Raw genomic sequence first — 25209 nt, 5'->3', positions numbered from 1 at the left:
CTTTTTCTTGTTTTAAGTAAGCTCAAGGTCCTTAATTTGAGTGTGTGTGTGTGGCTACAATGTAGTCATCTGAAGCTGCATGAGGTGAACACAACTAATTTGTGTTGATTTTAATCAGTTAGGTGTTTAAGCTCTTTGCTGGAGCTAAATTTAGCCCTGTATCTGACCTGAGTGTCCTTCAGGTGACTGATAAGATGACAAGGATGAAGACAATAGAGAATTCAGGTCCAAACAGGTATGAGGAAAAGTCTTGTGGAAGACCTGTAAGAGTACAGATACAGTATACACAGTGCAGACACTAGTGGAAGCAGGACTGGACCCTGAATAAGCAGGGGAGAGAAAAGCACCATATGTTGGAAGGGGATGAGTGTTATGTAAATAACAGGGATAGAGACATTTTGCAAATGGGCAGGCTGATCTCATTATTTATCTACAATTAAACTAAACTGTGGGGTCATATCATCCTATTAGACCTAGCAGATTAAACTCAGGCTGTCTCTTTTTGTTATTGTTTCTGGGGGAGTTTTGGAGCTTTCTTAATTTAGGTCAAAAAATGAGAGGCTTCCTCATAAGCATTTTAATTAACCAGCTGAAGAATTATTTTGCCCTCAGAGACTTGCAATACCAAATCCAGAGCTCCGACTGTAATATTTCAGCTCAGATTGTGTTTGTGCCCCTTTATTCAAGTCAAAAACACAGACAGAAAATCAATCCCCCTCCCCCTCATTTGACTACTTGGAAAAAAAAGTATCTTGAAAGTTTGATTTTTGACCTAAACACGTTCTTTGCAGCAGCCCAGGACATGAAGACCAGAATGTATGAGGAAAGTGACCAAAACCTGCAGAGAAAAGCACTTTTGTCTGGACCTTAGGCCTATGCACACTTTATCCCAGGCATCTTTCCTGCCCCAAGCCATCTGTGCAAGAGGGTCATCCAGCGTCTCATGGCTGAGTAAAATCCCAGTCCTTTTGCAGGGCTGCTTGGTGCACTGTTGGTTGAAGGGTTGGATTTCAACAGAGTGTGCTGCTCCTCAGGGAGATGAGGAGCTCCTTTCTGGTCCTTGGTGCCTCTTGCACACATCCATTGGGCTGTGGCAATTCCTGGCAGCACTTCTCCAGCATGGTGACCTGGCACCACTCCAACCCATCATCCCAGCAGGTTTGTTCAAGGAGAAGAACTGCACACCTCCATGGAGGACATCCCCAAAGCTCCCATGTCCTCCTCTATGAGGAGCTGGCACAGATACTGCTCCTTTCCAACTTGCAGGGTAGCAGTGAGCTGTAAGGGGGCAGGACATTGAAGAGCAAGTATGGTTTTGGGAAGGGCAGCAGCTCCACGTGGTGGGGAGCGAAGGAGAGCGTGCTGGGCAGCCAGGCAGTTGTCAGCTGTCCTTGCAGTGGTGAGTAGTATCCCATGGCAGGATAGGAAGCAGAGAGCTTTCTTGGCATCAAGCTAGAAGCCTTTCAAGAATAAAAGCATAGTCTCAGGTGAATCAATATGGACTTCTACTTAGATGAAATTTACAATCAACCTTATTTGTTACCCTGGTGATCAGTAATTAAGAAGAGAAGTTTAGAAAAACAGACTTCCTAAAACCCAGTGGGGATGTGTTGCCACCCAGGACACAAAGCAAAATACTCTTTTCTCTAGCCATGAAAAAACTCCTGTCAGGGAAAGAGCCTGTGTAGCAGACTGAAAAATAACAGTCCTGGACTGCTAAAACATAGGTCAAGGTACTGGTCAGCCAAACCAAGGCTGGATGTTGTAAAGAGATTCTGTCATAAAGGAACATGACTTTGTGGCTGCAAATGTCTTAGGCCCTCCTCTTCAGGAAATTTCTGATTATAAAGACATTCTGAATCAAAGTATGATTTACAGGGAAGTGATTTAGAAGCAAAATGGGGAAGGACCACCCTACAAGAGACATCTCCCAGAATATTTATGAAACAGGTTTAATTCTATGAAGAAATGTGTTATTTGATCAATGGATTTATGGTGGGATTTCTTGTCATATTGCCAACTTTGTCTTTTCCAGTGGTCCTTCTCTGGGGTAGTCCCATGGAATTACTGGTGAAGTGATTACCTGGTAAAGGATAGCTGACTCTCCCTCAGTGGCTTTGACAAAAAGCATCCAATACTCACTGTGATATCTGACTTGGGAGCAGGAACAAAATCAACTTCTGTCAGATAGTGAAGGCCACCAAAGTTGCCGAACTTTTCATGTTTCCTCCACTTTGCTCGCTGATTCTGGAACCAGATCTGGATAAAGGCAAGAAAGAAAAGGCACAGAAATTAACAGACTATGAAGGAGGAACTCCTCACAGTTCCTCTGAGGATCAGAAAACATTGACCTCCAGCTCAGCAGAACCAGAGGCCAATCTAAAGTAAATCTAAAATAAACCACTGGATTTGACAGAGCGCTTTTCACATTTTGCATAGCATATGGGATCTCTGGACCATGTTTTCTATTGTGGCTCTCAGAAGAAATAGGATCACTCTGTTCAAGGAAAGACAGTATTGTAGGTTTTCCAGGGCTCTCTGGGGAGAGCAGATCCTTCTGTAGAAAAAGCTGTGCAGTGGTCACTGCACATAGCATTCCCTTTCTCTAGAAGGTGTGACATCTCATGACAGAGCTCTTCTGCCCTGTTTCCAAGTGAATAGACTGAGAAAAGATCCACCTAGATGTTTTGATATGCCGCAATAAAAGTTTTTCACCAGTGGAGATGTAGTAACAGGGTTCTATCTATATTTAGCTGGTAGCATTTGGAAATTCACATAAGGGACCTAAGTGAAAGACCCAAGAGGACCACTCAGCAATCTGAGTATGTTATTGGCCATCTCTTTTGCACTGGAAAGCAGACAACTCATTTTCTCTGGGAAGATCCTTTCATTTGTCAGCTGATTTGACCAGTCTGCCTTCTGGCAGAGGTATAAATGTATTTATTGTGCAGCTGCAGTTGTGCATCTTGCTGCACTGCTGTGAAAAGTTGAAACCCCCTTCAATTGTAGTTTCTAGCTTGCTAAGGGATTTGTTATTTGAATGTAAGCAAGTGGTTCACATGGACACAAAGTGTTGGATATTGAAGACAGGTGCTATTTGATGTAAATACATATGTATTTTTAGCCAAATAACAAGCAGCTCAGTTATTTCTGCATCTCTCACTCAAGAAGTAATGGGAATGTCAGGAGCCCTTTGCTATATTGCTGATAGTTAGCCGCTATATTGCTGATAGTTAGAAGTAGCTGGGGTTACTGAGAGGACAGTTTTGTTTATCTGGGTTTGCAGGTGTCTGGAAACTGCTTTGTCTGTATGAACTTTTTCATTCCCTTTCTACCATGCAGGAGTTATATGGTGAAACAATGCCATTTAACACTCACAGAGTGATGGAGGGCAACAGGGGCACTCCAGCCAACATTCAGTCTCTGAAGTGCTCCTTCTAAAATCTGCACATGGGATAAAGCTCTTGCTTCATGGATTTACTTTATTTAACTAAAGGCAAAAATTTTAACATTTCTCAGACCAAACTGCTCTTTTTTTCCCAACCAGCTCTCCAGAACCCTTACATCTAAAATGATTTCTCCATACCCAGCATGAGTCCTTTTTGTTGTGTTTTAAACCTGTACCTCATGCTCTGTCTACTGCAGATATCAAAACTTTATTAACCAAATACACAGAACCATGGACTGGTCTTGATTGGAATGCATCTTTTAAAGAAGATCTAGTTCCAATGCTTCTGCTGTGGGCAGGGACATATTTCACTAGACCAGGCTGCTCAAAGCCCCATTCAGCCTGACTTTGAACACTTCCAATGATTGGACACCCACAATTTCTCTGGGCAATCTGTTCCAGTGTCTTTCCAATCTCACCATAAAGAATTTCTTCCTCATACACAAAGTAAATCCACCTTCTTTCAGTTTAAAACTGTCACTAAAACTTCACCATAAAAAAAAGTTGAGTTTGGCAGTGTCTATTTTCATGAACCAGTGCTGATAAGCATTAAATATATTATCTTTTCTTTAACTCTCCATTAACAGAATATACACTTCTTTTCACAGTTTTTGCCAAAAATCAATATTTGTCTGACAGGCCAATCATTATCTGGTTGTCCTGTTTGCCCTTTAAATACTGACACATTAGATCTCTTCAAGGGCCCTGGAATGGAATGTCTCTCATGTCTCAGAACTAAATATCAACACTGATGACCTAAAATTACTTCTCAAGCAGTTTCTTCAGAACCACTGGAAGTAAGTTACTTAGATGTGTAGATTAAAAAATAACTGTCTGTAGCAGCTGCTGTTCAACATTATCCTTATAGAAAGTGTTACCTGAAATATTTCCAAGGATAGAGAAGAAATTATGACTGAACATCTTTGCCATTTATGCATTATCCTTGACAGTCCTACTGTTTCTATAAAGTAACAGATCCATGTAATTGATCACTTTGGGGTTTTTTTCTTTCTTTTGTTCTTAATCGACTTTTATTGAGTTTTTGATCCTTAATTTTTCTGACCAAAGCTTTGGCCTGTGCCCTCCTGCTTTGTCTATTTATTTTTATAATTTCTTGTTTCTCATGTTTAGTTATACAGAATTTTTAATTTTTTTTGTGCAACACATGCAGTTATACAGTTTCATCTATCCATTTAAGCTGTTTCACAGCAACCATAAGTTTTTTTCTTGATTGGAGGACACAAGATTTTTCACAGTTATGAAGGGCTTCATTTGGTTACCAAGTGGTTGTTCACTTTTTTGATGTTTAAGTTGTATTTCTGAGGTGATTTAACTTACACAAATCTTTTAGCTTTGTCAAAACCATTTCAAAGTAGCAAGAGCACATGTAAATTCTCTGTGTGCTATTTGATTTGTGCGACAAATGCAGTCAATTGAAACTATAACTTGTAACTTGAACCTAAGTTACTGCTGCTTTTTAGTTCTGTGGCTGATTTCCCTTTATCAGCCAGGATGAGGTCAAAGACAGAATTTGTCATGAATTTGCCATCTGCATTTCATACATGAGGGACTTTTTACTTCTTTCATTTACACTTCAGGCTGATGCTTCCCATAATAACTCATTTTTTTTTTCCCATACAGATAATAAACAATTTTTTTTAAACAGAAAAGTGCCTTGTTCTTTCATGTGATTCATTGTTCTGTGGAGAACACTGACTGGCAGCTCAGCTTGTGTTTTATGCTGTGGGAAATGCATTACTGGAGTATTGGTATTGCTAATGGGAATGTTGTAGCAATGCAGGTCTAATTCTCCCTGTCACCTAATGATGAAGCAATATTATCATGGCTAGTCAATGGTCCCAGGCATGTCATAGTCAATAAACAGCTCTGTGTTGAACTTTGATTGTTAGAGAGGAATATATGCAGAGAAGTACACCAATGACTATAGCATTGCAGCAAGTGCAGAAACTGCCTCATGCAAAAATCACTACAGTGCCTGGTAGGCAACACCAAATGCCAATACAGAGTGGTATGTATATTTTAATGTAGCAGATTTCCCATGCAGTAAGAATTTGGGGTCAATTTTTAGCTCAGTCAGCAACATTATATTACAACTGGGGGAAACCAGATTAGTTTCTGTGCACTGAAATTATAGCCAAGGCATTTATTGCCTGTCCTATTGAAATACAGAACACTAAGAAGCACTCCCATTCTGGCAACTATTTTCATACTTTTTGAGACCCTATGGAAGATGGATATGGATGACAGTTTGTACTGGATGAATATTAGCCTATAAATGGTTGATAAATGATTAATAAATATTTTCATAAATGGCTGCTCTGTCGCTACAGAGTCCAACAGGTTACTCATAACCATCTGTAACTCCTATTTGCTATGCATTTAGTATGCTCAGAGCTTCTGTTAACCCTTTGATTAATTCCATGTGGTTAGTCACAGCTGGGTGAAAAATACTTCTTTCCCTATTTGTAAAAAGAGAACAGTGTCAGTGGCCTCATCTGTAGGGTAAGAGAGAGGTCACGTATCTCATTAGCATTGCCACCCAGGCATAAACTATTAAGAATGCACTCCAAATAATGAATGAATTGCAGGGAACATAGCCTTTTGGAGACACACTGTACCTGAACTCTGGCTTCTGGGAGGTTTATCTTTGCTGCCAGTTGATTGCGAATATGGACATCCGGGTAGTGAGTCACTTGGAAAATTTTTTCCAGTTCCTGGAGCTGCTCAGCTGTGAACGTTGTCCGGATTCTTCGTTTCCCTTTCCTCTCAGCTGTGAAAAACAAGGAAAGATGTATTACTTTTTACAGGAAAAGGCTACAGGACCACAAGAAGATTCAGAGATGCAGCAATTTCTGTAAACCGCTCTGCAGCTGGGATGGCATCTACAGCTCCTTCTAGATATGTACTTATCATAGGTGACTGGCTCCAGACGTTCTCTAGAAGACAACGTTAATGCACTCCTTTATCATTAAAAGAATGAGTCAAAGTGTCCATTTGCACTGCTAATTCCATGGATCCACTGCATGTCAACAGCAACAAACACCTATGTATTTTAACCACACTAGCCCTGCAATGAGTTTGTCACCAAAGTCCTTCAGTGTTGGACCAACCATTGGCCCCTGATTAACTGCTGTTCTCTTCCCATATCATTCCTACAGCAGTAGGGATAGCCAGCAGTTAAACTCTGCTCTTGCAAAGAAAAGGTATTTTTCTGACTGTACCATTGTGGTGTGGGGACTTTCTAAACAAGCTTAACCTAAAGAACTTAACCTTAAGAATAAGGCCTTAAAGCCCATACAGAAGTATAAGTGCTGTGAATTCCTAAGGAGACTCCTAGACTGCTCCATTGTTTCACCTGCTGTGGTGTGATCACAAAAAGTACTTCCCTAAACACTCCTATAGTGCTTTGAAAATGCCCTCCTACACCAGGATATTTTATTTAGATCATGAACTGTGTATAGCACTTGATGCAAGTTAGAGTGAGGTCTCAGTTTCTCTGAAATTATGCTGAAGGTCTTGCAAGGAAGAGGAAAAAGGAGCTGCATAATGTGGAGTTTAGCCTCATCCCAAAGCTGGAATCTTCTCTGATGCATGGAGTATCTTCCAACTGACATTGAGTAACCAGCACAAAAAGCCATATGCCAAGCATTGTGAATCACAGGATTTTTTCTACTGAGCTTGGAAAACTGCATCTGATGGGTGCATAAAAATTCTAATACAATTTTACTGACTGTGATGAGCTTGCTACTCAGTGACCTGAAGTAATTGTCAATGCAACCATGTTGTTAGAGAAAATTGCTATTTTGAATGGCTGCTTTTGGTCTTCCATGGTCTGATGACAACTAACACTTCATACTATGTAACTAGAGGCATACTCTTTCTAATGGGAACAATTAACTTCGAGGGGCTAAGCTAACCCCTCAAAGAGACTTGGTAGCTTTTCCCCCTTTTGTTCAGTCATTAGCATCCTTCAGAGGGCTAAAACAGTGTAAAGGTAATGAAACACCTAGGCCAATATAAAGCAGGCTCTGTTCTAATCAGAAAATGACATTTTTCATTTTGTAATCAAAACCTCATTGTTACTTTGTTGACACAGAAAATAAGAATTAAAGTGTTTTGTTCATCAACTTGGTAGGAAGGAGCCCAGACACAATATCATTGTGAATATTTCATATTTTCTAAACCTTTTGGGGACTTTGAAAGGAACCCACTCATGCAAGAATAACTGAGGAGTGTCATTTATCATGACTGTCAATACTACCATGTCTCAGGAACAGCCTAATAAAGCTGATGTCCAACACAGTTAAATCCGTATCATTAGACTTTCTACCAGCCTATAAAAGTACTACTCATTAAACTGCAGCACTAGCTTCAGCCTCAAGAGAAAAATGTTATTTCCATTGAATCTTGCTGGCACTACTGGGGCAGAGATCTGAAATGAGAAATATTTGTGTGTGTTTACACTGAAGGTATAAAGGGCACCTTCTCCTAAGAAGCCCTGATTACATTTACTTGAACTTTCTCAAAAGATTACTGTAAAGGGGGTTTATTGCTATATTCAAGAAAAGGGAAATATCTGTGCAGGACACTATATCCCCTGTAAATAAGTCAGTGTTGCCAGATCATAATGCTGTTTCTTGTTTGGAATATTTTCACCTCCCATGTACTATATGGCTTGCTATATTCTGTCCTGCTGGCACCCGAGAAATGTCCAGGACCAGAGAGCATGGCTTCAGAGAGAACAGGCACATGAGTTTCTGGAGTCTCATACCAGCTTCTTGGGTATGAAAATGACCCAGATAACTTGGTGATGAGCAAAAGAAACTCCCTATCAGTCCACTCTAAATCCTCCACATTTTTCCTTCTGGAAAGGTGAACTGTATTATAGACAAGACTATTATGTAAGGGGAGGGTCTGCACAGTGCTCAGAAGTGTCAATCCTACTGAAACCAGATTTTGCAAAGCTGAAACTCATCAGATTGAACAAAATACAGTAATATAAGGTCAGTTATGAGCCAGTAGAGACTGAAGGATGAACTTTGATTTTGACTATATATTAAATTAAATTGCTAACAAAATAGACTCTTGTGAACTAATAAAACTTTTGCCAGTAGGCAATACCGAATTTTTTTTTTTCAATAAGTAACCAGTCATTCTATTTTAATTTTTTTTAAAAACTATCGGGAAATGCAAAATATCTGGGACTTTATGTTAACATTTTCTCTTGCAAGATGAAACTTTCTCTGACTGTAGCTTTGATAGTTCCCTTTGCCTTGGGACTTCAGCTTAGAGATCCCATAGCAAACAACAGCATTCAGAATTACAGTCTAATAAAGAATGTGGGTGGAAGATGTAAGACTAGGAAGTGTTGGAAGTGTAACTTTGGCTTTTCAAATGTGGCTCTAGAGTCTCTGGGGAAATAAGACTCTGTCTGAGTTTCCTGAGCTATTTTTTATGTAAAAGCTGGGGATATTCAAGTGTGCTTTTATGCTCCGTGAAAGTCATTTGCAGGTTAGCTGGCTCTTGAAACCAAGCCTGAAAATACAAGGCAGCTAAAAGTGTCAGCATTTTCAGATGCTTAGAGATACAGCTGTCTATACATTGCCTTACTGTTGACATTGGAAGGGCCAGATTCTCCAAGCTGATAAAGCAGTATAGCTCCTTTAAATTCAGTATCAGGCTCATTTGTCCTTTGCAGATCTCTTTTATTTTTAGGTCAGACTTGAAGCAAGTTGGAACATATGAACTTTGTAGAAATAGAGATTCTTCTTGAAGGTGCACAGTGGAAGGATGAGATCAATGACTACAGGTTGCAGCAAGGAAAATTCTGGTTACATAATAGGCAAAAATGTTTTCATAATGAGGGTAGTCTCATATAGGCCAGGAGAGATTGTGAAGTCTCAGTCCTTGCAGATACCCTGAACTAGACTGGTCAAAAGTGTAAGCGACCTGATTTATGCTGGCCCTGCTTAGATTTGGGGTTGGATAGTCTCCAGAGGCCTCTCACAACTTACTTTGTTACGTAATCTCTGATCTCCAAATAACTATATGAAGTAAAGTCTCCCCCCATCATTCCTTCCCTGAAAATTTAGGGAGCTTAGGACATTAAGGCCTTAAACTAAGCACAGCTCAAAGCATCTGATTTGCAATTGTTTATATACATGGTTTTAGCTTAGCCTATTGCAGCTTATTTCCACGGTCCAGTATAACACAGTTTCAAGAAATATGAGGTATGAGTAAATCGATACTGATGACTACTTCTTGTAAAAGTTTGCTAACATTTGCAGTTTGTAAAGTAAAAGATGCACAGCTGCAATGATGCTATACTTGGGGCAAATCCCTTCTGGACTACATTCTGTATTAGGCAAATAGCCTGTGGTACACTGTGCACTACTGTTTCTTAGCTGCATATCTCAAGAAGCTAGAAAAATGCTGCCTCAGGGAGATCTCTGCAACTGCACCCCCAATTTGGGCAACCGAAGTAGCACCCCCTAAGCTGTTACTTACCCCAGTAACAGCTAGGACTGTATCAAGCCGACTTCAGCCGTACACTGGAGGGACAAGGAATTAAAAATGCAGGAGAAGGGCTGGAAATCAGTACTAGCACATATTTGCCTTGAAGTAGGTAATCCAGAGAGATGAAAACAGGTAGGATCAATCTATCTTGCTGCAATCTTCTTTGTCATTTCTGGACAGACACCCTCTCACAGTATGCGACAGCCAGATCCAAAGATTCTGCTTCTTCTTTGACAAGGAGAAAGCAGTTACATAAGCAAGCAAGTGGCTTTAGCTATATATCCTCAGAAATACATTTTTCTCTGTGTAACAAAGTTGACTATCATTTTTTTTTTTCAGAAAGAAACTCAGGTGTGTTGAAAAAGAGTCTCATTATATCTGGTTAAGTTCTGTTTCATCATTTTTTGCCTTTTTCAGAGAAGTTCCTATCTCTCTTTCTCTCTTCTTTGTAACTCAGATATGCAGCTCTCCCACCCAGTTTCTTCTCATGGCTTTTCTGAATGCTGTTTTCTTGTGGTGAGATTCTGCTCACAGCAGACAGCCCCATAGCAAAAACCTCCAGTTATTACAGAGTGCTGATGGCATCAGGACAAAATCTGCTTATCTGAATACAGGGATGTGCCCTGTACCTCTACTAGTTAAAGAGGTGGCTCATAGCTTTCAAAAGAGCTTGTAGTGCAATATTTAGGCATGAGTATTGCAGTGTGGCTAATCTTTATTAAAGTGGTCTTTCAGCCTAAGAAAGACTGGCATAGCCAGTGAGACTGATCCTAGTGAAACACAGCATTTAGCATCCAGTTGCTGCCTGTTCAGGCATTGCCAAAGTCAATTCAGAGAACCACAACTTGAACTTTCTAAGTCTTTTTAAGACCTCCTCTCTTCAGTCCAAAACGCCTTCATATAGAGTTGCTCCCACCCTGGCACTGAGTACGGCGCCTAATCACCTGACATCAAGACTGAAATGCAGAGAGGTACAGACTTCAAGGAGTGTGAGTCAAAAATACCAGGCTAGAAAGCTGTTTAAGCAGGCTGTACAGTGGTGGTCAGGGGAGTTTCTTATGTCTGCTTGTCAGAGGAGTTGGCAAGGAGTAGACAGTATGCATGAAACCATTCATGCGGACAGTTTGTTGTGGAGGATTGTGCTCACCATCAACCTTGAGTCCCTGGTGAATTTAACCTTTCCTGTCTGCCAGAAAAGTGATGACAGTGTTTACAAATGCTGCTGCCTGAAATGATGGTGAGCATAGCTCTGGCACAGCCAGTGGTCAGCAGAGTATCTGAAGGATGAAGCAAACCCTCAGATCTGTACCTAGGCCAAAGGGCCTGCACCTCCATGAACTCACTTCTTCAGTCCCGTGTGGATTTGGGGTAGATGCATGTGTAGGTTCCCCATGCAGCTAAATCTCAAGCTTGACACTTGACACATTCATTTCAGTCAATGTTTGCAATAGTCAAATCTCATCTTAAAAGCAATGGCCAGCCTAAACCAATAATAGTTCTCACCAAAGAAAACATGTTCCCCACCACTCTCTGGTCCAAAATCCTTGTGAGGAACCAGTCATTTGCAACAGGGAGAAAGCTGAGTTTATTGCAGGTTGCACAGACAGCCTGGTTTTTTTCTTTATTCCTTCTCTTTGTGATTATTTGTAACTGCAAACATCTAGACATTAATCAGGAATGTTTATTTACATCCCTGCCTCTGCTATTTTCCCTTTAAGCATAAAGGGCTTGCTAAAAAGCAGGTAAAATACCTGCCCTCAATTTCAACGAACAGTAATAAACAGTATCATATCCCAGGGCTTTAATAAAAAGTTCTAGGACAGTTTTGGAGAAGCCAATAAATACTCAGTAAGACCTTTGGAATAAACTAATCATGATGTGCCATCAGCTTTACAAATGGTCACTCGACTAGAAGAAACAAATTAACCTCTGGGTCCTGTGTAAAGGTACCCTTTGGATCCAGAATTCCCTGGAAAGAAGGGGCTGCTTAAGGAAACCATTGAATGTTAACATTTGCTTTAAATAAACAAAACTCAGAACCCAAAACCTATGAGAAAAAAACACAAAAGGAATTTATGATAGTCCCCAGCTGCTGACAGCTTTGCTTTATTCAATGCTTACTTGTACCAGTGAGACTTCTATGTGAACGGAGTTTGAAGGGTGAGACTAAAGGATTCAGGATTTCATTTACTATCCAGGGTGTCATTATAAACAGTCAGTCTTCAAAGAGGGAGAAAAAAAGAATCAGCCTTCAACAATACCTCAAGTAAACCCACCAAAACAAGGTCAGTGTTCTGGGGCATTTCCAAATGTATATAGAGGAACACTGCACTTTAGACACAGAGGACTGCAGGGACTATTCACACAGATAAACAAAAGGCTGGTAAGACAGCTAATGGCAGCCAAATTGTATATATGGGCATTTCTCTTTTTTTTTTCTCCTGGTTTTCCTTTTCATTTAAAATAGCTTTCTTTTGTTCTGCAGGACAATGGGATGCTTGTGCCCTTTCTCACAGTCCCATTGGTGTAGTTGGGGCAGCTGATATTTCTCTGGGATTGTGATTGCACAATGCTTCATTATCTCTTGGGTGATTCAGAAATGCATTAAGGTAAGTCAGCATATTGGGGAAAAGACTGTTCCATGAGAGATAAACCATGCGGTTTCACAGGGGTACATGGATTTGACCATATTGTCCACAAATGAACAGTACAAGTGAATTTATGACTTTACAGAAAACATAAACATTGAGCTAAGGATGTCTGCAACTGGCATCAGTTTAGAGGGGACATGATTTATAATGGGCTTCCTCCAGAACTGGTATTATCTCTATACCTTCTGTTGTCTTTATGAAAACTGCTACCAGAATACATCAATATGCTTTGGGATCACAGATGCTATCATAACAATAAAACAATTAGATTAATAAAAAGATCTCTGAACTCCCAGTCAGCAACGTGCAGAGGATTTCTGCTACGGAAATATTTGGGTGATGTTGACTCATTAGGGCAGAGCCTCCTCTACAGCAAATAATGAAGACATGAGCTGCAGGAAATAACATGAACCTCTGAATCATGTGCGGTTCACAGCGTGAACCCCTCAGTTTCTGGTGGAATTAGGAGCCAGCTCTGTTTATTGAAGCATGATCTATGCTGTCCCTGAATTATTGCCCAGAGAAGAAATCCTAAAGGACCAGACATCCACCCGAAGGTGTCTGAAGGTGATGCTGCTCCCTGGCTTCTCCAAGGCACCGACTGGTCCTTTGCTTGAGCAGAAGACTGGAACCCTTATCTGTGTACAATGCAGGGCACACTCAGGCACTGCCTTTGGATGTAGTTACAGTGCACACCTGCCCAATGTATGCAATCAGACCCAGCATGTGTAAAAGACTCATTGCAAAATTATTGCCCAGGAGGATCCAAATGAGGCTGGGATCTTGTACTTGGCAATCTCCACAGGAGCTGCTGCAGGCAGGCAGGCCAGACAGGCATGGGGGTGTGTTATCCTCTCAGGCTCCAGTGCTCTACTCTTCTGAACTGGTAAGCCAAGCCCCAGGGAGCTTAGAGCAGAGAGATGTAATTAAAATGAAAGTGGGAGCTCAGGATCTGGGTGTTTACATAGACAGGTGCTGAGAGGCTGAGCAAAAACCACAAGAGTTTGCCCTGCTTGCTCTGACGTTTTGAATACCTTGGCAGCAATGGTAGTTGTACATGGCAAAGGGGCTGCAATGACTCATCTCACAGAAGCTGGCCCAAACAGAGCCTGTACCTGCAGCTTCAAAGTATGACTCTCCTTAGAATGATCTCCCTCTAAAACAGATTTTATCAAAGCTGCTTCTCCTTCTAAAATGAGCTTTATCAATGCTGCTTTCCAAGAATCCAGGTTTTCTGAAAAGGCTCTGCTGAGCTTTCCATGCAGAAGGCCACAGGTGAGGGCATACAGCATTCAGAATGAAGGCACTCAAATTCAAAGAAGGATTTAGCAAAACTAAATGCCAATGTCAGCATGTCTCTAGCATATGAGGCCTTTTCTTTTTTTGCTTACAATGCAGCCTCTAAGTTCAAAGTGCAAGAAGCATTGCTTCCAGCAAGTGATTCGTGATAAGGGTATAAATCTATTTAGCTTAAATGACATTGCATTTCTAAACCGCTTAGTGGCAGAAGCCATTTTGTGGGAAAAGAAAAATTTTAGGGAATTTTTACAGAGTTTCCTCCAAATCCCACACTCAGGGTCACAGTTGGGGTGCTCTTGTTATCTCAGACCACATGCCCATGAAGGAGGCTGCTGTCAAAGCCTCCTCCTCACCTTTCTCGTCTCATACAAAATAGCACCAAAGCCTAGCTCTCTAGCCTCCAAGGTGGTTGTATAGTACACCTGATTTCTTCTAGTCCCTGACAACTGAACAGGATATGTGTGTCTAGATAGAGCCCAGGGCCCTTCCTCACAAACCATGAAGGTGTTTTACATTAATAGATGTATGCTAAGTGAGGTGAAGGAATGCCCTGCTAAGGGCTTCTGATGTTTTTTCACATCAGAAAGGTTGCCTGCTGCTGATGCTGCTGCTGTTCCTCTGGGTGCTATCAGGCATCGTTGATGTGGGTGTGAGAGAGGTCCTGGGGACACCTCCATGGATATGTTATGGACACTTGGGACTGCCAAGGTGCCTTTTCAGAGGATCTGTAACTGACCTGTAGCTGCCATGTCAAAAGCAGGTCTGAAGCCCCCCACAGTTCACAGGTGCATGAACAGAAGTTAATTTGCTATCAGCAGGGCTACAGACTGCTTCCAGGGATGATGCAGTCTACCCTTCATGCAGCTGTTGTTGCTGACGTTGTCTGAGAAAGCCGATACCTGCCACAGTCAGGAGAAAAAGAGCCACTAGCTCTTCCCCTGTAATGTAAAGCGGAAAAAAGAGGCTGAAACTTGAGACACAGAACCTAGGCCTCCAACTCTCTGCTAGGAGTGACACCGTGTATGAACGGGATCCGAAACATCATTGTTTGCACACTGCAGGGAAAATGTCAATCCAGTGCTTTAGGATTCTCCCTCCTCCTCCAGCCAGTTTGTATCAAAGGCTCAGCAACTGCAGGAACCAGTAGCCTAGAAAATGGCAGATCATTAAAACTCTGCTTGGCTTCAAAACCTCACTGTGACCAAGGAACAGAGGGATTTAGTTTAAAATGCCTTTAAAATACACTCTGCCATTGAAGGGGGCTGCTCATGTTGGTTCCATTTTGTGCAGATAATTGCACACTTCCTCCCCTGCTCTACTGATGAGGCTGGTACCCACCATGGTGCCAGTCAATGAGGCTAAGTGCCAAGTCAGGATAGCCACCTCCCAGCTATGGTGTGATCCTCCTGGCTGGAGACTCCCTCATATAGAGAATATGTGAATAGTCTACTTTTATATTCAGAGGCAACTCTGAGAGCCAGATGCATACAGCCCTGGCTCTTCTATGAGGAGGCCATGTGATTTAGCCCTGCTGTCATGAGCTGTGTGCAGCTTACAGGGCAGAGGAAAGCTAACATTTCCAGTTATCTTACAAGGCGTCTCCCTGCATCAAGACTGATGGCTGTCTCGTGCAGGAGGAGGAGGTGACAGCAGCTTGTCACAAGACTCATGTATACCTTGGCAGCAGTGGCAGAGACAAGGATTTTCTTTCAAATGTATTTCACAGAAAGTGCTGTTTCTCTTGCCAGCTTGCAGAGTATGGAGCAAGGATGATGTGTGAATCTCAGGAAAGCCAGCTGAATAACCCCACATCTGCCATCTTCAATGGACTTAAATGAAATGCCTTATTTTCCCTGGTGTAAGTAGTAACAAACTATGCAAAAACACCTTTCTGCTGCTTCTGAAAACCTGTTTTCTGGAATGTAGTATGAATGTCTGTATTTACTTTTTCTCAAACACAAAGGACTTAGAGAAATTTTTGTCACATGTTACTAATTAATTGCTGTCTGTTAGGAACTTTTCTAGTTCAGGTACCAACTATCCTGCTTAGCCTAAAGTCTCTGTGCAACATATTGGAAAAGGATATTTGTATTGTCCAGTGCTTTGGCTAAGAGATAGACCACTATTTACCAATGCTCACAACTAATTAAATTAGCAGATTCACCAACGTGGCCAGCATTGAAAACTGTGCCTGACACATCCTGCCAGATCTATTGCCTGTCGCCGGCTTGCCTGTGTGCATGCTGATGACCTCTTCATCACCTGTACAGTGGGTCCAAGGTGTACAGAGCACATTGAGCTGACTCAGCTTATTCACCAGCCTCTCTCCCCCTGTTGTGCAATGCACATTTTCCAGGAAATGGGCATTGCACAACCGTGGCAGTAAGGCTCAGAATGTGGTAACTCCTTACACCCTAAGCAGGACGGCAATAAACACCCCAAGCAGTCACTACCACTAACATTGGTAGAGTTAGTAGGACTGAGCTGGAATTCTGGCTCAAATAGTGGCTTTTCAGTCTGTGATGGCAAGAATGAAGAACTGTCTCTGTGACTCATCCAAGAGCTATGACCATCTACTGTGACTCAGCCAATGGAAACACTCGTGCTGTCTGTTGCTTGGTACATAATTCTAAGATAACAGCTGTGTTTTGGGGCATTGAAGGGGAAAGTCTGGATATAGAGGCACTCACCATGAAGTGGATGGTCCACTGGGAAACCACACAGCTGATCTTCCTCATGTTTTCTTTTGCCTTCCAGATGTTCACGTCCCGTGTCCTCACCCAGGAAGGACACTGGGTTGGCAGTAGGTCTTTTGCAGTGAGTTACCTGCACCCTCCTTGCTTTGGCCATGGGTGTAGCACATGTGGTAGGAAGAAGCATTTTGGTTGAAGGTAAGTCACAGTCAGACTGACTCCAGCTGCTGGAATCTGTGAAGGACACAGCACAAGACAGCTTTGAATAAAGCAGCCACCATTCAATGCACCTTTCAGTTTGTATGAAAAAAGTGGTATGGATACTGTACTATTCAAACCTGATCATATTTCAAATGGCCCTAATCCTTCTGTGCTGTACTTCAATGCCAAGACTACTCCATGTTGCAGACACAGGATCTCGGTGAATTTGACGCCCAAATCTTACCTGTTTTCTGCTTCCTTCCCCTTAAAACTTTCAATGGTCCTTATAAAGAGATTTTCAAAAGAAGGACTGTAAAAAATAGGGAGATATAACCAAAAGATAGAGAAATCTCAGCTTCCCTATCAGTATCCAAATTAGTGGCTGCCTTTTTGGAAGAACTTGGAAGCAAAGTGGATATTGAGCTGCTCTGAAAATCTGTCATCAAGATTGCCATGGAATTTGCTGTATGCCAAATGCTTTTAAAGTCTGGTCCCTTCGTAAAATGTCCCTGTAGGTACATCTACCTTATAGAAAATGGGCCAATGAATAGGCTAAAAGTCAGTGTCTTTCCCAATTCAGGTCCCTGTGTCCTTGTTTCTCCATCTGGGCTGCCTGCTCCTCTGATTTAGGCATTGGAAAATTCTAAAGGCAGCCTTTGCCCATGCTGTCAACATTTCCTCTGCCTTGTGACAAGTGATGCTGGCGATATCTAGAATGGTACTGACAGCCAACTCATCTTTGTGAAATCACCTGCACACTCTTGTTGACAGGACAAAATTGTGTTGGCCTATTTTCATGAGGTACAGATGTAATATTAACTTAGATTTGAGCATGGACATTATAAACAATCTCTACAGTAACCTCAGCAGCAACCAGTCATGTCATGTGCTAGGACACCTGACCCCAAGTGCTGAGGAAATTGGTCCCAGAAGCCACAATTTTTCTTCAGCCATAGTGTTGCCTTATTACTAACACCATTACTTCAGTTGTGTTGTAGGGGCACTTCAAAGATGTTCCAGATGACTTTTCTGCCCTCATGAATGTAGTATGAGTTTTTACACCTCCTTATGAATGTAAGCAGACCTTGCAAAGCCATGCACTGAAATGTAATATGCTGGGAAGCCTCGAAGTTTATGGCAGTGGGCTGTCTGTGGCTGTCAGCATCCCAAGAGAGTTATACCAAACACCCCACTCTCCACCTCCCTTATTTGTATTACAGCTTTGCCACTACCCTGATGCTGAATGTTTGATGTACTGCCTTTGGTAGTTGCAATCATGGCTCAGTTGACTCTTCAGAGACAGGAGATCTGTGTCTGTGCTGCTTCAATGGCAAATCTAAAATTTGCTCTAGTTCTCTGACCCACCTGGATTTCTTTGCTTGGAAAGCTAGAGTAAAAGGCAAGACATAAACATAAGGTACCCATTGGGGAATTTAGGTTTTCATGGCCTGGGAGCAAATATGACAGTACAGGTTTGTCTGCTATTATTGCCAAAGAACATTAAAACCCTAATGTAGTAACGGACTGCACTCCTGAGCAGTCTCCCACATCTGGGCTCTGAAGTTTGCTGCACCTGTGGGTGATCCCCTCTCCCTTCTCATATCTAAATGGCAGTAGGTGTGAACCACTACAGGCTGTACTCAAAGAGACTCCACTTTTTAATATACATTTTACATATATATATATATATATATATATATATATATATATATATGTTGTCATGTCTGACATTGGAAAAACATCTAACTTTTTAGACTTGTTAGAGATTTATTTTCTCAAACAAACAAGTTCTATCTGAAAGCAGCTTTGGAGCAATGATAATTATAACATCTGGAGACAAAGTACCCAATTCCGATTCTGCCCTCCCTAAGAGTTCACACAATAGAGTTTTATAGAGGGTTGACACTTACATAAATAAATAAATACATAAATAAAAAGAAGTGGTAAGAGCTTGAAAAAATATCCAAAGCTTAATTTCAATAAGGAATAACTGTTCAAATGTTATCTATTTAAAATATCACCAATCTCTGAGTAACCTTCTAAACACAATTACATGTGTACAGTCATGTGGACCTTAAAAACCTGGCCCACCTCTGCATTTGAGGCACATTGTGCAAAATAGCACTCATTTTATTCCTTTAGTATTAACTAACTTTGAGTTTTCTGGTGAGAAGACAGGTGAGGATTTGAATAATATTTGTGGGATAAAGGAGAAGGATAGACCTGGGAATGGTCACTAGCATGAGGCAGGGGTTAAATAACAGATGATCAGAAGATATTGGTGTTGGCATAGGTTCTTAGCCCAGGATTTTTACCGTAGTCCCCTATCCCTAAATTAAGGACTAGTTGCACTCCTTTGCTAGATGTGATGCTGTGAAAATTCGTGTTACAAAAGTGATGATGCTTATATCCTACAGTAATGAAATACGTAAGAGTACCTAAGCAAGGTGCTCTTATGGGGAGTGATTAAAGCTTTCTAAGAATGACATTAGCTTTTCCTAAATTATAGAAGACTTTTCACATATCTTTATTCTTTATATACAACTTTCCTCCCCAATATTTTTCCTGCGATGCTTACATACCCCAGTGATGAGCACGAGTTATGTATAAGCACGGATAGAGCAATTACAGCCTGAAGTAGAAAGAACAGGGAGGAAATGGAAGACAGTCCCAGGCAGAATGGAAAGTGCCAATGTCTCTGTGAACTGGTGAAAAGGAGTGGGAGGATCTGTTGTTTGGGATCAAAGTGTATGAACCTCTAAGTATTAACCTCTGAATTAATCAAGGAGATTTTTCTGGAGAATAAGATTGAAGGTAGACAATATTGAGTTTACAGCATATAGCTGAGAGTTAGGAGTCCCAGTCCTGTTTTCATTGCAAGTTCTCTGGTGTTGTTCTGACCAAGAAAAAAGCCTGCCTGGAGTGGTTGCTCTTTAGGACAACTTGAATTTTTTTTTGGTACACATTCATGTGACTCCAGCAGGGAACTCTGAAAAACAGCTATGAACTGGCATGGGACAGAACTTCCTCCAGGGAATGTAGTTTTATTTTTTTTTTCCCCAGAGAAGTAAATGACATTTCAGCCTAGCACAACATGAGATACTTGTTACTGTCATTACTGTCATGCACAGAAATTACTTTGACTTGTGGCTCAAAATGGTCTTTTTGTCTTGACTTTCAGTTGCATAGGAAAGGATGGACAATTTCAGCCAAGATAGTAGGATTTCACTTTGAAAGCAGAAGGTTATTTCAGATCACCTAAGCTCCATTTAAGCCTTGTTGTGTAATCACTGGAGAGAGACAGACCTTAGGAGGCACAAGGTTTATGATTTTAGGGTCTTACTAAGGCTGTGAACAGGGAAGAGTCTGTCACTGAGAAATAGAAGCATATTTGTATAGTGTTTTGGTTTCCTGGCTTATTGGTTTTCCTTGCAATAGGTGGGGTGAATTGGTCTTATTGGCCAGATGGCATCTGTTCAGTTAGATTCCTTCAGTTTGTTTCCTCTTTAGTGATAAAGATAGGTGGAGTGTTGCTAAAGGTGAACGATCAACATATTGACATTTGAGTGTGAAGTAGTGGTTGTATTCCTATGAATTTGCATATCCTTAACAGGATGGAGCATAACACAGGCTGAATGACGAAATTACCATATCTGTTACTGCTTTCACTATTAATTTCCCAGGTGTAAAACTTTCATCCCAAGCTTTCCCTGACTTGATAAAGGATCTCTTGTTGGTGAAACTTCACTGGCAGAAACCAGGGGAGTAACGAACAATCACTTCAGATGTGATTTCAAGTACATAAAATCAGGTTCCCAGGAATTCCAGAACAATTTTTTTCTGAAATAGGCCTGATATTCTTCTGTGTTTTAAATGAAAGAGTTGGCACAAGGGAGGAGATCAGCACTCACTGGGTGTTTAATTGTATTCCTTGCAAAGGCCATGGTTATCCTTTCTAAGCATTGTGACAAAAGGTTGAGAGGAAAAGCACAGACTGCATACTAAAATGCCTTCTTATCCATAATTTGGTTTTTAATTAGATAAGAGTCTTTCAAAGATTTCAAGAGGCTTCAACAACTGCAGCTCCAGGTCCTCTAGCTGTTGTGCTTGTGCAGTGAACTCCCCTATGACTAACACTGTAACTGGAAAGCCAAATGCTTCAAATAACACAGCACACTCCTTATTCCAAGTCCCACTGGAATTACACTCACAAAAACATGAACTTAGAAGTCAGGCCCAGAGATCTTCCCATACATGATCAAGCCCCACCATGTGAGAGGCTTGCACTGTACATCACAACATCCTTTTTGTCAGAGACTCAGAATAATTTGTTAGAAGCAACTTCTAGAAGTCATCTGATCCAACACCCATGGGTTTTCTTGGGAATCTTGATTTGTAACTCTCATTTAGGTTACAAAGAGGTTGGAAAAGACCTTTAAAATCATAGAGTCCAAACATTAGACCACCAAGTCAAACCATTTCTGATACTCTGCCATCTTCTGCTCCCCTGGTCCTACCCATCTCCTCAGCTCATAATAACTAGATTTAGACTCCAGGACAAGTGAGATCTTGGTACTGAGACTGTCCACATCAGATGGTAATTTCTGGCCTCAGTATTTACCTTAGTGTAGCCTATGTGGTGCCATATGAATCTTCCTGTCTCTCATATGAATCATAGCTTAGCTCAGATAAATACCATATAGGATTGTGGGGAATATTCTTAAAATCCTTAATAAGATATAACTAATCCTGACCTGTAGTACTTCCTTCTTTGCTGCTGTTGAACTGTTATGAGAGAGCAGCTGGATTTGTGTCCCATCCTGGAATTTCCAGCAAGTTCCCTAGCTCATTTCAGTTCCCTGACCTTGGCCAGTACTGAGCCATACTAGATATGGCTGATTATTTACACAATTTTTTAATGACAGTGTTATATGGCATAAAGCTGAACAACTTAGATGGAATACAACAATTATCCCAAGATGTACAGCACAGGGTATTGCACTTCTGAATTAAACATAACTTATCTGAATAAACCACAGTTCTGCTCAGAAAGCAAAGGGTAATAAATTCAGGTACCACATTCTTAGGTAAGAAACAAACAGTGAAAAGGTTTTGTTTTCTTTTTTTTTTTAAACTTCCTTGATCAATTACAAAAACAAAGTACAACATTTTGGAAGATTTCTGCAGCTTTCCTATTTTCCCACTTCCAGTAAAAATTAAGTGAATCTTCACATGTATATACTGTTTTCATTAGTTAATAATCTATGTTCCTTTAAGTTCATGAATCCAGCCTTGCTTTCTAGCAGGGGAGAGAAGAATCACGATATTCGCCTGCTACAGTTACAGTCTTTCTCTAGTGTGATCATGGTGAAGAAAACCCAAGGGCAAGGCCTGCTGGTTCTGCCTGCATTGCTTTCAAGATGAAAAACTGGCTGTATGCTCTGGTGGAGCAACTTGGCAGTGCAGTAGAGCAGTGCCAGGAACCCACCATGTCCCGCATGCAGACTTGTCAGACCCTTGTGCTTGCACTTAGCTGAGACACACAGTAAAACTGGGCTTCAACATATTGATTGTGAAAATGACTTAATATAAAAAGGTCCTGTCTCTCTTCCTAGAGAAAATTCTCATGCTGTTGAAATGTAGTTCTGCAGCCCATGTTGTGAACAAGTACTGATTAAATTTTTGGTGGTATTTGTCTCACTTTGGATCCAGTGGCACACAGTGACTGGACTCAGGAAAGGACTTTCAGCTCACAAAACCACACTGCCAGAGCTCACAGCAGCATTTCTCCCCCTTCAAAACCTTTTGGCACATGGGCCTCACTGCTCCAGCAGCAGCATCAGCCATGTCCTTGTCCACCTCTACAAACTACCAAGTTCCTGCTTCTTTCAGGACTGCTTGTCCAGTTCCAGTTGGCAACAACAGTTTAAGGAAATCTCCAAATGCTCCAGTCCTCCAATAGTACCAGTGGCAAAAAAGGCAAGCAACACTTGCCAAATACTTCAGCAACCTTGTTTTATCTTTAGAACAGCTTTTTCTTTGAGCAGATGATATGGAGAGGTCCCCCCAAACCCCAGTTATCCTATGGTTCTGGAAAAACCAGCAGAATGCTATCTCTCTTTCCCAAACACAAGTTTCCATGGAAAGCTACAGTTACTGGCACAAAGGCAGCAGTAGTATATTCAGCCCCAATGCTATGAGTGGTGGGTTGACTGCCGCATGGTGAGTAAACAAGGTAATCCCGTGTCACACATTAGCAAAAAGAAATCCAAATCTTGTGCAAAGCATGACTACGAGTCAGTGTTGGAGTGCTTGAGTCCAACCCCAATAACTAATGTTACAGTAGTGAATAGTTTCCCTCACCATTAGGGCTTGTTTGCTTTCTGTGTGAATAGGCAATGGTTTCTTGGACTGACAGGCTTTTGGAAAAAGACTCTCTCCCTTAATAATGGGTGGCTCATCCAGCGTCCTGGGAAGCGGGGTCCTGATCCATGAAAGTATCTCTCTATATTACAAAAAATAAAGTGTAGCATTAAGCTTTATTGAAAGCAGTTGAGTGAGAGGTGGGTGAAAATTTTGTGCCTAAACTACAGGTCATTTTTTGTTTAAGTGGATCTGCTTGTGGTATATGTATCTATATTTTATGGAAAATGCAGATTGGAAAAGATGAAAAAAAATTAAATCCAGAAAATGCTGGACATTGTTCTTTGTTTAACAAAAGAAGGAGACAATTTCTGTGGGGGTAAAAATTCAGTCAAGGCCAGAGTAACTAAACTGTGAAAACTGAAGTCAAAAAGTCTAATGTACTTAGACTGGTTTGCTAAGATCAAAGTAATGCAAATTTTCTATCAGCTGTTTTTATTTAATTCATGAAAGAACCTAGTGTCCATGATGATAAAAAAAAATATTAAACATATATGCTTTCTCTTTTCTTATTCCAGCAATTGGTTTCTAATACTCCTTTATCTACCATTACCCTTACAGATCATTTCTCCTGCTTGAGGGTGAGTGGTCAAATTTATCCAAAAAGGGTGCTGATATGAGATTTGGCTGTAATTCCAGACAACAGTCAACTCTTGAAATAAGTGAAACTCCAAAAATTTTGTTAAGTTGCAGGAGTCTTAGGCTTGCTTCCTGAAACTGAATACCTGTCCTTGCAGTATGCATTTATCTGTCTTTCCCCCCCACCCCCGACCAGATAACAAGAGTATTGTTTTCTAAAAGGAAAGATGTATTGTATTTTTTACAATAAGCACTCCTCACTGGACAGAGCTACCTGAAATAACTTTTCAGGCTGCATACTCACCTCTCCAGTGACATTGGGGCTTTATAATGTACAAACCCCCAGAGTCCAATCTACTGCAAGGTTGAAAGCAAATTATTTAAAAAATATTATTTCTGCATTTATAATGAATGATTTGTACCTGATAAGGGAAATCCCAAATTCCTATAAAAGTTAAAGAATTAAAATTCTAGATGACTGAACCTGACAGCCTTCGGGATCAAAAAGCGAAGAATATTTTCATTAAGTGTTATAACTAGCACTTACCAAAGGCCACCGGTGAGTCTGCTTTTAGGGACGGAAGTCTCTCAGCATAGCTACTTTTGTTGCTGGTTTCACTGTCCGGGACAGTGCTGGCAGAAGGTTTCTTTAAGATTTCCTCAATGGAAAAGGACAGGCTGGGCTTCCTCTGTCCAGCACACCCCCGGGGGTCCGTCATATTCCTGCCAAAGTGGCCGTGGGACACAGAGTGCTGTCGTGCTGCCCTGGGTCTCGGAGCACGCCGAGGGACACGCGGCTGGGATGGTGCGTGTCTCTCCCCACCCATGCCCGGGTGACCCGCGCAGCGCTGGGAGGAGAAAAAGGCGACCCGCAACTCAGTACACACGCTTGCTCCTCGCTGCTGATCACCCTGGGACCAACACCTGCACTCCCTGAGTCTGGGAAAGGCAGTGTTACAAGTGGGGGTTAAAAGTCTTATCAACCCCACCCACTGCTGAGCATTCCCCCTGCCTCTGGTGTTTACGGAGCTCTGAACAATCCTATGGCCATTCCAGGAGGAGGTGTGCTCCTTGCAGAACCAGGAGAAGAATGCCCTGGGAAGGTTTGCCTCTTGTTGGTAAATCCTGTTTGTGGGGTAGTTATCTTCCTTTTCTGCTTTCAGGCTGAAACCTGCATAAAGCCCACTGGATTTGTATCATTATGGAGTTAAGAAAATAATTCGCAGGACAAATACTTGATCCTCGGGCCATTTACTAGCAAGAGAGACAACTTGTAAACTTTTTTCATGTATAAGGAGTTGTCACATATGAAAACCTTCCTCACCAGCAGTTCCCAGCTTTTCCTTCAGCCATCCTCCTAGCCATCAGCTTTGGCTCA

The 25209-nt window shown here is 41.4% G+C and overlaps 1 protein-coding gene across 1 annotated transcript; it reads right to left on the bottom strand.

Annotated features, from left to right (window-relative positions):
- Positions 1 to 646: 646 nt before the first annotated feature.
- ISX (intestine specific homeobox) lies at positions 647 to 24999 on the bottom strand. Its single transcript, XM_077783121.2, has 5 exons — positions 24379 to 24999; positions 16626 to 16862; positions 6088 to 6239; positions 2143 to 2259; positions 647 to 1460 (listed from the first exon to the last, which is right to left on the bottom strand). Exons 1-5 carry the CDS (start codon positions 24656 to 24658, stop codon positions 1224 to 1226), a joined length of 1023 nt encoding a protein of 340 aa, XP_077639247.2. The 5' UTR covers positions 24659 to 24999; the 3' UTR covers positions 647 to 1223.
- Between the last annotated feature and the right edge of the window lie 210 nt (positions 25000 to 25209).

This window comes from Lonchura striata, chromosome 1A (assembly GCF_050655825.1).
Source record: "Lonchura striata isolate lonStrDom1 chromosome 1A, ASM5065582v1, whole genome shotgun sequence".
NCBI classification, from domain to species: domain Eukaryota; kingdom Metazoa; phylum Chordata; class Aves; order Passeriformes; family Estrildidae; genus Lonchura; species Lonchura striata.
Note: the sequence above shows the minus strand (reverse complement) of the source record. Positions and strands in the feature narration are given on the sequence as shown.

Bases quoted from the DNA above. Each gene is read 5' to 3' on its own strand.
- ISX (XM_077783121.2), bottom strand. From the start codon at position 24,658: ATGGGTGGGGAGAGACACGCACCATCCCAGCCGCGTGTCCCTCGGCGT. The intron at 16,863-24,378 runs GTAAGTGCTAGT...TGTCCTTCACAG, and splicing joins AGACTCACCGGTGGCCTTTG to ATTCCAGCAGCTGGAGTCAG. The intron at 2,260-6,087 runs GTACAGTGTGTC...GCCTTTATCCAG, and splicing joins TCCCAGAAGCCAGAGTTCAG to ATCTGGTTCCAGAATCAGCG.